The 14,390-nt window shown below is 42.8% G+C and overlaps 1 protein-coding gene across 7 annotated transcripts in view; it reads left to right on the forward strand.

Moving 5' to 3' along the window:
- FAM13A (family with sequence similarity 13 member A) overlaps nucleotides 1-14,390 on the forward strand; it is a 117,388-nt gene that overhangs the window by 55,847 nt on the left and 47,151 nt on the right. For 2 of the 7 annotated variants that reach the window (XM_041411927.1, XM_041411929.1), the window contains exon 1: nucleotides 5,964-6,079. The exons of the other annotated variants lie outside the window; for them this stretch is intronic. In XM_041411927.1, coding sequence (XP_041267861.1) covers nucleotides 6,042-6,079 — 38 coding nt within the window. In that variant the 5' untranslated portion in view covers nucleotides 5,964-6,041. Of the gene's footprint in view, nucleotides 1-5,963; nucleotides 6,080-14,390 lie in introns of those variants that run through there. 7 annotated transcript variants of the gene reach the window in all.

The raw sequence follows: 14,390 nt of genomic DNA on the forward strand, positions 1-14,390 counted from the left end.
TTTTTTAAAATTTTTTTGCTAACAAATGAATGCTTGTTCTTCATAATTTTCAATGACATTTTAATTGGTCTGAAACAGCTGGATTTTTAAAAAGCTTTTGTGCAAACAGTTTTATAGAAATAACAATTTAGTGTTTTGAAGAAATAAAAATTTAGAAGTGTGGGAGAAATTTCATTGGACAGTAAAATTTAGGAATTTCATTAGATTAACAGAGCTTTGGAGAAATCCTGCTTTGAAAATAACTTGTGCCAGACTGGACTTCTGCTTGTTTGCTTGCTCTCCCATGCTCTGGCGCTTGCATTAACTGGTGCAAATGAAGAACCTAGTGACCTTGTCACTCAGCATGCTTTACCCTGTTCCCACAGCAGATTAGCTGGCACAACCTTTCATCACTTGTTGCTTTCCCAGGAAACCCTTTAGGAACCTACTCCCAATCCTCCCCCTGCTCCAGGATGGAGGCCAAGAAATAATTTCTGGGCTATCCCATGGGGTGAGAGTCCTTTGGAACAAGTTAAAGCAGCGAGCAAGCGGGTGTGGCAGTGCTTGTAGAGGACACTGCTGTTTCATGAAGGGAAGCCACAGCAGCACATCCAGGTCTCCAGGGAGCATGCAGTGTCCCTGGCAGTGGGAAATGAACTTTTGTGCTTATCTGTTGGGTGAGATCAGGGAAGCTCTGAGAAGCTTTCAGTTTGGTCCATACTTTTCTCTTGTCCCTGCAAGTTTTAAGAACAGTTCTGGAATGTTTCCTCCTTAACAGATTTTAAAAGCTTAAAAGGTTTAAAAGATAATTTGGCCTCTGAGTTGCAGGAGGGAACAGAAAAGCTACTGTGCAAAAACCAGTATATTCTCCACACATATGCCAACAAGGCTTGTATTTCTATGCCAGTGCAAAAAATTAGGTCAGCTGAGAGCAACCTGCTCCTCTTTTGGACAAGAGGAATATCAGTTACAAAAATAAGAAAGAAAATTCTGCAAATTCCATCTAGACTGTTTGCATAAGGCTTGGTGTTCCTGAACAGAGGCAACTGAAATTTAAGAACATTAAAAATTCACTGTAATTATTGATTAATTTCATCAGTAGTTAATTATTCTCACCACTTTAAAATGTCTTAATTTCTAGCCATAATTTGCCAATCTTTGACTTCCAACCATTGAGTCTTCATGAGTTTGAGTACTAGGTCAAGTATTAATGTGTCCTGCATGCATTAATTATTTTCTTTGAAAAGCACTAAATATGTGGGTTCAGTTTTTGCATGCCCTTCATGGGCTGTCTCTTAGCACTCTTCAGTTTTTCACAACTTGCCCGGAAATGGGAATTCTTGAACTGATCAAAGTCTTTTGTAGCAACCAAAACGTAGCAGGAAATACAGACATAATACACCTTTTCAATGTAATACCCATGTTGATGTCTCTGAGGATGATGATGATCATTTCTTCAGCCACACAGTCACACTGGGCTTGTAAGCATGATGCTGTACCCCCATCTTGCACATAGTTCCCAGATTTTGAAAGTTTTAATGCTAGCTTGCACACAACATACATAAAAACCACCAGTATACATAAAAATATACCAGTATACATACTTAAAAATAACCACCAGTATAGTTTTACATTTACTTACAAATCATTGAAACAACCTTAAGTGAAACAGGGCTGAGCACCAGCTTTACAAAGTCACCATTACTACTTTTAAACATTTCTGAGGATTCCCCTTTCACTAAATTATGTTTTTAACATATTAGTTGATCTTTCTTCCTGTTTTTGCCCTTTTGGAGGGAGCCTTTTTAATTGCCTGCTTTGTTTGGGTTTGAAGGCCCCAGTTTCCAAGTACAGTTTCTATTTACGTGTGACTTGCTTATTTCATATGTGCACACAAGTCTTCTGGCTTGCAGGAGATTTTCCAGAGTATTTATCATTTATAATGGCAGATGTTCATATGCATATATACTTTAAAGAGGAAAATTTGTCTATTAATGTAAGTACATGTACATAAATAATGGAATTCTTAGTTTTGTATTGGTAGTATTTTGAAAAGTACATTCTGTAATTTTCAGTCTGGCGATATCTTTCCTTTGCATTTCATGTTTCTGCCAGAGGGAAAATAATTGCATAACTTGGTAAATATTGTGGGAATAAATTGATGGTATTGAATAGCACCCTAAAAGCCTTCAGATTTTGTCAGACCAGGAAAGATTGCCTTTTTGTTTTTTGGTTTGTTTTTTTTTTTTTTAATTTTTGAATAGTGTCTGATTTATGTATGACTGTGCAGTGAAGCAAGGGATACTGTTTTTCAGGAGGCAGACACAACCATATCCTCATAAAATCCATTATTTAGATTGCATATCTTGTATCCTCTGGTGCTGCTCACAGATCCTTTTCTCTTGTTGCTTTATATGCCAAGAAAATTACTTGGTGTGCAGCAAAGTATGAAAAGGAAAGAAAGAGGAGAAAGCACTTCTGTAATTATGATTGACAGGAGACTTCCTTTCCAAACGTGCAGTTGTTCTTTAAACTTTGATGGAGAAAAGTGACTATTCATATTTAGTTCCAGCCAGTATTTTTTTCCTTTGTTGAAGCTCAGTAAGAAATTTACAAATCAAATAGTTTGAACACAGGTGTTGCCTTGGTGTAGGTGCTGAAGTGTGGTGGTATGTGTTGGTATTTCAATGGACTTCATCATTTTTATTGTTATTTGCTGTCTATTTTCCCTAAGTGTACTCAATACACTAGGGAGTATACAGTCTGTGGACAGGATGCTGTGCCTGTCCTGAGAGAGGATTTTCCCTCATCCTCTGTGTCTATAGTTGGTGGTACCATAAAGGACTTCTGTGGTGCATTATTGGTGCCAACAGATGAGTTTGGCCTTTCTGAGTAACATAAATGCAAGAAGTATATGAACTTGCAGAAGAGGTTTTGTCTTCTTTGTTTAACGTGGGAGAACAAATGCAACAAGTAAAAGCAAATCCAAACCAAAATGTTGTATAATCCCAGGTTTTATGTGTGCTAGCCCAGCCTGAGTTAGGCAAGTTAAAAAAAGGCATAAGAGGGCGAGGGGAGGGTAGGAATTCCTGCCTCTGACAAATAGCAAGTTGGTTTTACTGTCAACATGTGTGAAGGAAGTGGAATTGTTTGGAGATAAGACTGCAGCTTTCTGGCAGCTTTTGTCTGCCTGCTTTGTGCCACAAATAAATCACTTGTGGTCTTTACACATGAAACAGGGGAGGTGAAGAATTAAGATTTGTGTTCTTCTTTAGCAGCTGAGAGATTCAAAAGGCCCTTTGAGACAGTGTGAACTGAACTAAGGTGACATGCATCCTGTACTACCACTCTTACCAATGGTTGACCACAGTCCTCAAAAGGAGTTATAAAAATTTCACTCTGACATTTCTCCATGTTAAAATCTTTTGTTGGAGTGTTTGCAGCTGCTCTCAAAGTAGTTAAAACTTTGGGAAACCAGCAGTACTAGCAACCAGCTAGCATTTTTTCAACTTGGGTCACTTTTCTTCCAACAGCTGCTGAAGTTGTGTCTCAGTAGGTGCAGGGAAACATGAGCTCCTGTACCTCTTCTTAGTTGTGATGGTTTTGGCAATGTTGAAAGTGACATACGAGGATGCAAAGAAGAAAGCTGATACCCATTGAAGGGACTTCAAAAGAGAACAGAAACAAAAGGTGGATCTGAAGGCGTTGAGGGCACAAGGAGCCCTGCAACTTTACTGTTGGCATCTGGTTAATTTTAGCATGATGCCACAAGCTAACCTTCTTCACTGATGCTAATCCATAAATTAATCTTTCTGGTTATTACAGCATCTCTTTTTGTTAGTGGATTCTTTGTCAAGGAGCTTAGTACTTTTAAGCTTATTTATATAAGCAAGTCCCTTGGAAGTTATGACATAATAGCTAGTGTATAAATTCATAGTACAGCAGCTATTTGAGTTATTCCACTTCTGTTTATTCAGCAAGCTGCTCTGGAGAACCCTGACTCCTTGCCCATGTAGATGGGTCCTTAGTTAAATGTGGAAATTTAAGTTTTTTTAATGACATCCCAATGGTAACACTCAGTTTATAGAAGTGTAATAAACTATGAATAATTGTGTGTGTATAAAAAAAAGACTGGCCAGGAAAAGTCAATTTGATTTCTTGTCGAACTGTGAAATGGTACAGGATGCTTTTGTTTTATACTGAAGTAGTTATATGTATCAGAGTAAAATCTTTCTCTCATAGTTTTAGTTGCTTATGAGCACATATGGTGCATTTAATTTAACAGGAAGTCATCAAGATACTCATTTAATTGGGATGGATAAGAGCAGCCCAGATCCATGATGGCAGAGTGCTTTATCAGCATTGCTGACTTTCCTAAAAAGGGGCCCTGTGCTGTGCCTGGCGTGACGGTCACAGCAGAACAGGCTTGTGCTGAGGCAATGGGCAGAAGCATCACTAATGCACTCCTTCCAGTCCGCCAGCTGACAGGAGCAGATATTAAACAGCTCAGGGTACTGAGGCGAAGCTACGTCTCAATTGACCTCCGTGTCTCTCCTCCATGCCGCTGCTCTCTGAGGCTGCAGCTGCCCACTGCTCTTGATTTCGACGGAAAATGCCCCTGCCTCCTGCTGGTAAGGGTCAGGATCTGTTGGGCATCCCTGTGAAATGTCCGATACCCTCTGCAAACCTGGGAGTGTTGGCTGCTTCTCCAGAGAGCTGATGTGGCTCATGTTTAGCTTGCATGACCTACATCTCTATGGAAGTGTTAAACATACAGGTACTAAGCTCCTGCCACAGCTTTCTCCTAAGCCAGCACTAATCCTCTCTAGGGTTGAACAGGGTGGTACTTCCAATATTGACTTGAATTTTTGAAGATTGACATGTGCCATTTTGTTTGTACCACCTGAAGTGTTGAAAGGACATTCTTAGGCCCCTTTGTCAGATTAGGATCATCCCTTTCCCTGTCACACAAAGTATGCAGTGTGATAACATTGTTCACGGGCTGGGCAGCAGCAGAAGTGTTTCTGTCCTGTGTGGGGGGAAATGGAAGACAATTCCTCAGGGGCTCTGGGCAGAGGATCTGCAAAGGTGAAAAGCAAAAAAACCCTGGGTATGCTCATTCAGTAGCCATTAAACATTTCAGTACAAGACCTTGATTTTTTGCTGTTCGTTTTTGAAAGCTGCTGTGTCCCAGTAAGTAGCACACCCTTTGTGTGCCGTGCTTTTGCTACTGCTCTTTCCAGCCCCAAAATTGTACCCAGTGGAATGATGTGATTTGTTGTTCCAGAACAGTATTTGGTCAGCAGCCACAGGTGTAGAATTCTGCAAGAGTGCTTGAGCATAGCCCACTGGGAACATGAGTTCGGCTCTGCAGTTGTCTCCAGATATTGAGAGAAGAAGAGTTCTCTTTGCAGTGGGTCAGAACTGGGTGGCCAGCTACAGCATAAACCTTCCAAACCGCGGTAGAATGTACCGCAACACGAAAGGATCAAGTTCAGAGGTTTTGCCAGCCCTACTGGACACCGATCCATGGTAAAGGTGTGTGAGGGCAGAGCCAGAGCAGCCCCGCTAGAGTGTCGTGGAGCTTTGTGGGGCTCTGGGTGCCCGGGGCACCGCGCCTGCCCTTCCCGGAGCGGAGCGCCGCTGCGGCCGTGGGGAGGGAGCTCGGGAGAGACTACACTGCACTCGGGGCGAGTTTAGGGAGAAGGGCGGTGGGTTACTGAAACGGATACAGAAGACCTTGTGGGGTTGAAAGGAGCCATTAGCCCTGAGCTTGTGGCATCTTTTGCAGGCCCAGAACCAGCTGGACATCAGAAGCAGGTTTTGGTTAACCTGCGCCTGCCGGGCCCGGCGGGACGAGCAGGGACAGGGGCCGCTGCGGGCGTCGCAGCTGGGGGCCGGGCCGGGGCTCTCGGCGCTGGGGCGGGCCGTCGGCAGCCGCCAACCCGAGCCCGGCCGCCCCTTCGCCCCTCCCCGGGGCCGGGCGCTCCCCGCGGCCAAGCGCTGGCGGCGCTGCGGGCGCGGTGAGGGGCGCGGCGGGCAGCCGGGCGGACAGCGGCTCCATGGCCAGCATGGCGTGCGAGGTGATGCCCCTGCAGAGGTACGTGTCCAGCCGAGGCAAGCCCGGGGCTCCTCCGGGCTGTCCGGCACGGGGGAGCCGGGACTCAGACCCCGCCTGGGAGCGGGGATGCCCGCTCGGGAGTAGGATACCCGGCCCGGCGCCGGGGCAGTGCAACAAGTGGGGCTATTAGCGCATCTCCGGGGGTGGGAGATCTCCGGCGTCCTCGGGCGGAGAGGGGGATTCGATGTAGCGCCCCGAAATCCACACAGCGCACTCCGTGCCGGGTAGGAGCGGCTCTCAGGTGCAGAGGGACCCCGGCCAGCCCTGGGTCTCGCCGGCTCCGTGCCCGGGCGATCCCGGGCGGCTGCTGTACTGCGGTACGGGAGCGCGGCCGGGCTGCCTGCGCGCAGCCCACCTCCGGCTGGCAGCTCACACACGCAGCCTGCCGCAGCATGGGCGAGAGGTTTAGTTTTCGGAGAAAAAGGGCTGGGTGTTTCCAGGGTGCCGGCGCACACCTCCCTTCAGCACCAGCTGTCAGCAGGTACCTGTGCTGGCATGTGCTCCCGCCACGCTATGGCAGGGACAGCTGCAGTCAAGCTTCTGAAATGGCAGGGCACAGACCCGCTGCGGGGAGGAGTGTACACAGCCCTTTCACTGGGTCATCAGATTCTTATTTTTACTTTTACTATTCGTTCAGTTCTCAAAATTAAGCAGTCTGTATCTCCCCTAGTAGTATTTGAAAGGCCTGAATATCAGTCTTTCTGTAATCTATGAAACAGTAAATAAAAAAAATTGACTGTGCCATTTCAGCACTGTGGTGGTGCTGTTTCAGCAGAAGCTGCAGAGTTGCTGCTTACTTGAACACAATAAAATAGTAACAGAAATTGCTGCCCAAACTGTTGTTGCCTTGATAAAGTGCAGGGTGTTCTGCAGGTAGGGGTGGAGAAAGTGTCTTTGGCACTATTGCAGTCATGGGGTTCCATGTTGATGACTGCAGAGAAGCAGAAGTATGGTTTGAATGTCTTAAAGAAGTGGTCACGGTGCATCATTTCTATTTGAAGGACCAGTCTCACATAATATTTTTAACCTTTCAAGGATCTGACTGTCCTATCAGTGGTCGGAACAAGTGGTTGTTATTGTGCTCTTGACTCTTCACCCCAGGGGAAGATAGGTTTCACAGGCTGGCTCTAATTAGAGTCTTTGTTGTTGCAAGGACTAAGTCTTGATCAGTTAGAGATGCAATCAGCACTTCAAAAATGAGGCATTTTCTTCAAACTCCATTAAGCTGTAAGCATGGTACTGAATTGTTTTTGAGTTTTTCAGTTAAAATAATTCACTCAGTTCTGGCTCCTTTTCCATCTCCTTGATCTGTTTTTAGACTGTGTATACTGTACTTTTTAGCACCTTGGTTTTTTTGGCACAGATTGCCAGATCCCTTTACAATGGCATTCTCCAGGTTGCACCTTTATTTTCCCCTTCTTCCCTCCCTCAGGGCAGAGTTTCGCTGGCTTTGAGTATTTTTGTCAGCTTCAGGAAAGCTGATACCTCCAGTATTGGTTAGTACCAGCGTGGATAGCACTATGTTTGTGGCTGCTGTGGGGTGGACAAGCTGATGTTGCTGTTCCAGCTGAGGACAAATTGCAGTGCATGGTTCCTGTTAATGGGTTTAATAACAGTAGTGGCTCCCTTCAGGTTCTGTGATTTAGGACACGTGCCAAGCTGAAAGAATCTGTCTTTCCCTCTCAAGAAAGGGAATGAGCTGCCTGCAGTAATCACACTTGGTTCCCTTCCTGGGTGAGTGAACTTGCTGCTGCCCATCTCCTGCAGGTGCTCTTCTCCATGCTCTCTTAGGGACCACGAGGCTGGCCTGTGCCTGCCATGGAAACCCTCCTGTGCTGAAGCAATACAAATGTGTAGCTGGTGCATAAAACTTAGGAGAGGGAGAAGGGCTCTGTGTCTGCCAAGGTATGTGTGAGCCGTTTGTCTGTCTTCCAGAAAATCATATAACATGCTTGCACAGAGCCATAGGGACTATAATGGTGTCATCCTATATATAGATATCTGTGGAAGGGCATGTGATGGGTATGGTGTCCTGCAGTGAAGGGGTGATAATGGGGATGTCAGGGTTATGTTTCATTGCATGGGAAGAGGTGGAAGGCCAAATGTATTGAATCCTCACTGCAGTAGATACTGTATTGCCCAAGCAGTGTAGAAGGCACCACTGAATTGCATCACTGATTTTCCAACAGCTTACCCCCCAGTAATTGTCTCTTCTATTGCTATTAGGCTACCATCTTTTCAGAACAGCATTTCCTTACTTTGGTATCCCAGCTTCCTAGTTAGAGTGCTACTAATGCTGTTAATGCATGTTTTGATTCGTGTATTCCAGCTCAGTCTATTGCAGATTTAACAACAGCTGTGCAAAGCTGAGGTCTGTGGCCGCCTTTGCCAATAATATCTACCAATTTCTGTGGGAGATAAGAAAGGCAGGTACACACTTGGGCCTTGTTTGTGGTCGGTGACCCCTGTTGCTTAACAAGTCAAGGTAGTGGAAGAGTGAAGCCATCACAAATATTTTTAGCAAGTGTATCTGAAAGCAGTAGGGAATGTGACTGATGTGTTTCTGACCTGTACAGCAGCAGTTGTCTGCATGGGCAGTCTCACCTGCAGTTACCAGGATTGTTTGATTTACCTTATTGGTTAGTTTGTTTGGGATCTTTCACAAGTACCCAGCAGTTTAGCCCGAGAACACTGCTGTGTTCCACCACCTTTTTTTTTTTGTTTGTTTGTTTTGGGAGGGGTGGCTGCTGTGTTCTCTTTATCACATTTGTGAACATTTTTGTGTGTAAGTTGTACATAAGTAAATAAGTCTGGTCTTTTGGACTTTGCTATCGCTTTCTATCCAAGGTACTGGGAGTGCTTGACAAGCCCTAATGAAGTATATTCTGGAATATGGATGTGAAGTATGTTCTCTGAGGGTGGAGAGAACTTGAATCTAGTTTTTTCTTTGTTTGCTTTGGGTTTGGGTGGGTTTTTTCTTCTGGTGGAAGAATGAAGAAAAATTTAAACCTGTGACTCTCATCTTCCTCAAGTTATAACTTGCTAGAAAATGCTATGTGAATTTTTTGTCTTCCAAGCTCAGATTTGACCCCTGTCTTGTCGCAGCTGTGACATGGTGAGTGTAGGAGCTTGTGGAAGCTCTTCCTCAGTACCGTGGGGGTGGAAGGCTCTGACTAAAAGAGGAAATTGGTGTAGAAATTTTCTTTGGTGTTTGTCTCTGGAGTGTCCACCTGATTAAGCAAGAAAATATTAATATTTGCCTAAAAACTGGCCTCTTAGATACCTTTATTTGAAGTGTGCAAGCTTTTAACAAACAATCCTGAAACTGAAATCACTGGTTACCTAGTAACAGTTCTTTGCCATTATAATGCAACAGGTATGTGTGTGTTATGCAACTTCACTGTTAAATTCTGAGAAGAGGTGAGACTTTGGCTGGTACATTCATTCTGCCTCTTTCTGAGCCATTTTCTGGTTTTATCCTAGTGAGGACCATTGCCAAACCACAAGTAAAAGAAAAGACGCTGCCCCATCTTTCATAATAAGACCCAACTAGCTTAAGAAGTAAAACAACAAAAGTGAGCTGTTTAACATTGACATCATTTTATAAAAGATAAACATATTTGCAATCTAGGAGGATAGTAAGCAGAAAATAATTACACAAAATTATGCTGTCAAGGGCTCCGGGACATTCAGGTATGTTAATGTAAATGGAAAATCTGCCTCTTGTTCACAGTGGCACTTAATCAGCAAGAAGTTCTGCTCACTTCAGCTTGCCATAGGATAGGCTATATACTTCCCTGATCTCTGATGTTGCTTTGAAGTAGGAGGAGGTGTGCAAAAAGCCTTCAGTATACTTTTTTTCCTATTCAGGTAATATGCTTCAATCTCAGTGCCTCCTCACATACAGCCTGCACAGTTATGACTCTGGATAGATTCCTGTGCTATGTAATTTATTTGAGAGATCTTTAGGAAAAACACCCTGAAGAAACAGCTTTGAGGAAGATGATGGGATCCTTTGAGTTTAATATTTAAACCAGTTCACCTCCACCCAAGTAACTAGAGATATTTTGCATAGTATGATATTTTTGCAGAATAGGCGAGTTCAGAGTCAAGAATCTGGGTTGTCAGCCTTGGATTTTGACATGTGGCTCATTTGCTGAGTAGCTTACTTAATTTTCAGTGGTGTGCATGGTTAGGTGTAAGCCCAACTATTGTGGAGACTGGAGATAAATATCTGAAACAACACGTTATGGTTTTGGCTTATTAAAGTTACTCTTCAGGGCAAATGGAAATGTTGGCATGGAAATAACTCTCACAGGAAAATAGCTGTTGAGCATTTGTTTTTTAAACAGTGCATATATGGCATTCCCTCCTCCCCCTCTGTTTAAGGATATAGAGCAAGGGTGGCATTGCTCAAGGAATGAGGGTAGGTCCTGACTTTAATGATGACCATTGTATCATTGCACTGTTATGATGTTAGATTAAATTTATGGTTACTCTTGCATCAAGGATGGTATTATTCTTTCTTCTTTTGTATAATGTGCCTCAATATTTATTTGAAGGCAGTTTATTTTGAAGGATTTATTTGAAGGCAAAATCTTGTGTTGCTTGCTATTTCTCATTTGCAAAAACATTGCCTTTTACCCACTGCTGTGAAGCACAAGCTATGAGTAAATAGCTCTATTGAGAAAATAAGCATGCAATAAATTTTCATGAGCTGTTTCAATCTTGCATTTTTTTGCAACATTGAAATAACTTTTATGGGGAAATGACTTGGGTGGGTGAAGTGCTGAAAAATTTGTGAATAAGATGAGACCTTCAGCAAAAAGCACTACTGTGGCCTCAAAATCAGTGTTTCCTTGAAGCTGTTTTTAGTGTTGTCGGTGTTCAATGTCATAATAAGTAAGTAAACGATATTGTTAAAATTCTTTCAGTAGTTGCAAAAAACTATGTCTTTTAATCCAAGTAGGCATAGGTGTTCTGAATGATGAGAAGAAAACAAGAGGGAGAGAAGTTTGAAACCTTAAGAAGTCACCCAAATGTAGCCTTCCTTCTCCTCCCTCCAAAACCTGTATGAACTTTTGGTATCACTGAATTTTTCATTGGCTTTTTGTTGGATTGCATCAAAAATAAAAGCAGCTATTGCTTTGCATTAAAAAAAGTATTCTCAGTAAAAACCAACTGCACTTCTTTCGAAGTGGAGAATTTCTGTGATAGAATAGAAAGGGACCCATTCCCTTATCTAACATTTGAGGTCAGAACAAACAGAGCCTCTGGCAGGGCATTAGGAAAACATGACCTTGGCTGAGCAGCAAGAACCCTGCCAGTGTCTAGGCTCTTCATCTCCAGTGCAAAATGTTGACCCATGAGTCAAAGTACATTTTCATAATTGTAGAAGAAAAAAAAAATCCAACAAAAAAACCCACAAAGCTAAAATCTGGAGTATTTTTTTTTATTTCATCAATTAAGTGTCCCATTTAAGTTTTGAAAAGAGATGTGGAGTAGGAAAGCAGCAGTAGCTTTGCAATGGAGGTTCCAGTGCCAGGAAACTAAGGCAGAAGAGCTGCTGCTGGTTAAGTGCAAATGAAACAAGGAGGAAGGACCTGAGCCACTCTGACCTGTGGGAGAGCTCAGGCCAGCGAGGAGAGGGCTGAGACAGGGGTATTCCTGATGCACCCAAAGAAATTGGGAACTTTCCATCTAAATGGGTATTCTACAACAGGCTCAGCACCTCCCTTATTCTGCCTGAAGGGCAAGATGATTTAAAGGCTGGGCTTGTTCTGAGAGGTGTTTCTCACTCTCAAGGATTCTATGGTTCTATGAGATGTCAGAGAAAAAAAAACAAAAAAAACAAAAAAAAACAAAAAAAAAAAAAAAAAAAAACCGTGATTACATGTTTAAGAATGTGAGGAGTGAATGTAACATTGCCTGTAACATTCCTCTTACAAAAGAGAGAGGCAAAAAAGGATAACTCTCCTGTAATGCAAATTCATCATTTTACGATTAGACTTCACCCAGGCTTTCCTATTTCCTTCTTCAAAAACAGAAAGGATGTGCCTGATAATCCCAAGGTGTGCTAAACTGATTGGTGGGCTAAACTGCTGTTTCTTCCAGTCTGAGAAACTTTTTATTATTTCAGTGGTGGTCACAAATATACATAATATTACTTCTTTACCCATGAAACAGACAGAACAAGTGTGGTTTGTTGTGGGTTTTTGTTTGTTTTGGTTTTTTTTTCTTAGTTTGGCTGGTAATTGTTTTGGTTTTTAGCAGGAAGTTGTCAGGTAATCTCCCAAGTATTTCATGGAAATGATTAATTTCTGTTTTATCCCTGGATTTACGGGAGCTATTTATATGCTTAGCAAGAAGAGTCTGCTGTACTTTGCACTCACCTGCTTGGCCGGGTAATCAGTGATAGCTGAATAAATAACTGGAGTTTTTTAAAGTTATTTCATGCCTTCTGAACATAAAGCATATGTAAATCTGGACAAAACTTTGAGGATAAAAAATCCCAACCAAACAAAAAACCCAAAATATAATTCACTGCTAAGCCTAATTATCTAATGGATCAGTTCTTTGCTGGGCAAGGTAGAAATTTAGAAGATTTTTATGGTTTTGTCAAAAGTCTGGATTTCATTCTACTTAGGTGGGAGGTCTTCACCTGAGATTCAGCTACTGCTCATTTGCTGCACATGCCAAACTATGAACCACTATTTGAGTAAGAGAAGATCTTCACAGATACAATTATTACCAATCATATGAAATCTTGAAACTTGATGATCTAAATGAAACTGATGTTTGATTTCTGACTTCTGTAAGAGCTTCTTTCTCCGCCATTCCCAGCTAATGGGCTTAAAATATTTGTTTCTCCTCAATTTCATTGTATGGGTGGATAAATTTTTGTACAGTTAGAAAACTTGCTTGAACTTAAGAAGCATCCAGTTGCATTTGCTGTGGAAGAAAAGGAAGGAAATGCAAGATGATTCAGAGTCCCTGCTGAATACTACTTTTCCATCTGCTCTGTCAAAACAAATGTTGGGTGCATAAACGTAAAAGATTATTTGGACTTTGTATGATTGAGCTGCTTTGATTTGGAAGTTAATTACAAACCTTGAAAAAAGGAGCGGTGTTTATGATAGAAAAGAAAGCATGGTTGGTGTGGCTTTAGCAACTGCCACTTGTACATAAAGCAGTGTTTGGTGTTGTCATTTGAAATTGCATTAATGCACAGAAATCTTGATGGCACTGTGAACTTTCATTCATGTGAGAAAAGATTTTTCATGTTTTCTGTCCACTACTTGTATTTGTGTGCATTGAGATTACAAGTACAGCTATTAATGCAGTGAACTGAACATAGCAAAAAAACTTAATCAGCAGCTTTGTTAATTTAAAGTGCTTTCTTTAAGTGCCAAATAAAGTGATAGCATGCATACATGGGAGACTGCATGCCATCCGGGGAGGGAGCCTTACCTGGCAGAGGTTCCTACCCATGTCTTTGTTGCAGATTGTCTTCAGGGAAGGCAGTAGTGGGTATTTCCATGTTTCCATCAACTTTTTCTAGGCAGTCTCAAAGCTGTAGCAGCTTCTCATGAAGACTCTTCAGGTGCTGTTAGCTTCACTTGGCAGGCAGGCTCTCTTCACCTGCTGTGCACTGGCTCTGGGAGCAGCAGCAGCTCTGGGCACTGCTGCTTGCTCAGGCTACTGAGAACAGGCTGGTGGAAGTGGCAGCAAGGTTTCCAGTAGCAGCTGTGCTGCTCCCAGTCTTCTTGGGGAGCTGCTGAAAGCTGTCTAGTCACTGTTGCCTTTCAGAGGTGATGAAGTTTTGGCAGACCACACTGATTTCAGAGGCAGTTTCTCTTCCTTCTGGTCTGTTTCTGGTGTTTGGTGTTACCCTCAAATCGGGTTTCCTGCATCATGTGCTTTAAGGTCTTTTCTGTAGATGTCTGCTTGTGAATCTTTCCATATTCTAGTTGGGGGGTTGAATCCCTGTATTTCTCTAGAATACTGGCTTGCTTATCTGTCAGCCTGCCTTTTTGATTCCCTTGTATCTTGCCTTCTCCCTTATGCTCTATTCCCCTCAGTGAATTTGGTGTTCCTATTTGTAGATCTGTTATAACATTGGCTGGGTTGGAAATAAGCCGTGGTTAAATCTGCCTCTGGCTCTGTGCAGTGTGAGGGCAGGGTACTTACCTGGCTGCAGGCCAGTTTCAGCTCACCGTGCTGAGGGAGCTTCATGCTGGCTCCAATGGAAGCTGCAGAAAGTACCTGAGTACTTGATTTCCCAGTTGCA

Source organism: Onychostruthus taczanowskii, unplaced genomic scaffold (assembly GCF_017590055.1).
Source record: "Onychostruthus taczanowskii isolate IOZ18803 unplaced genomic scaffold, ASM1759005v1 scaffold38, whole genome shotgun sequence".
In the NCBI taxonomy this organism is placed as follows: Eukaryota; Metazoa; Chordata; class Aves; order Passeriformes; family Passeridae; genus Onychostruthus; species Onychostruthus taczanowskii.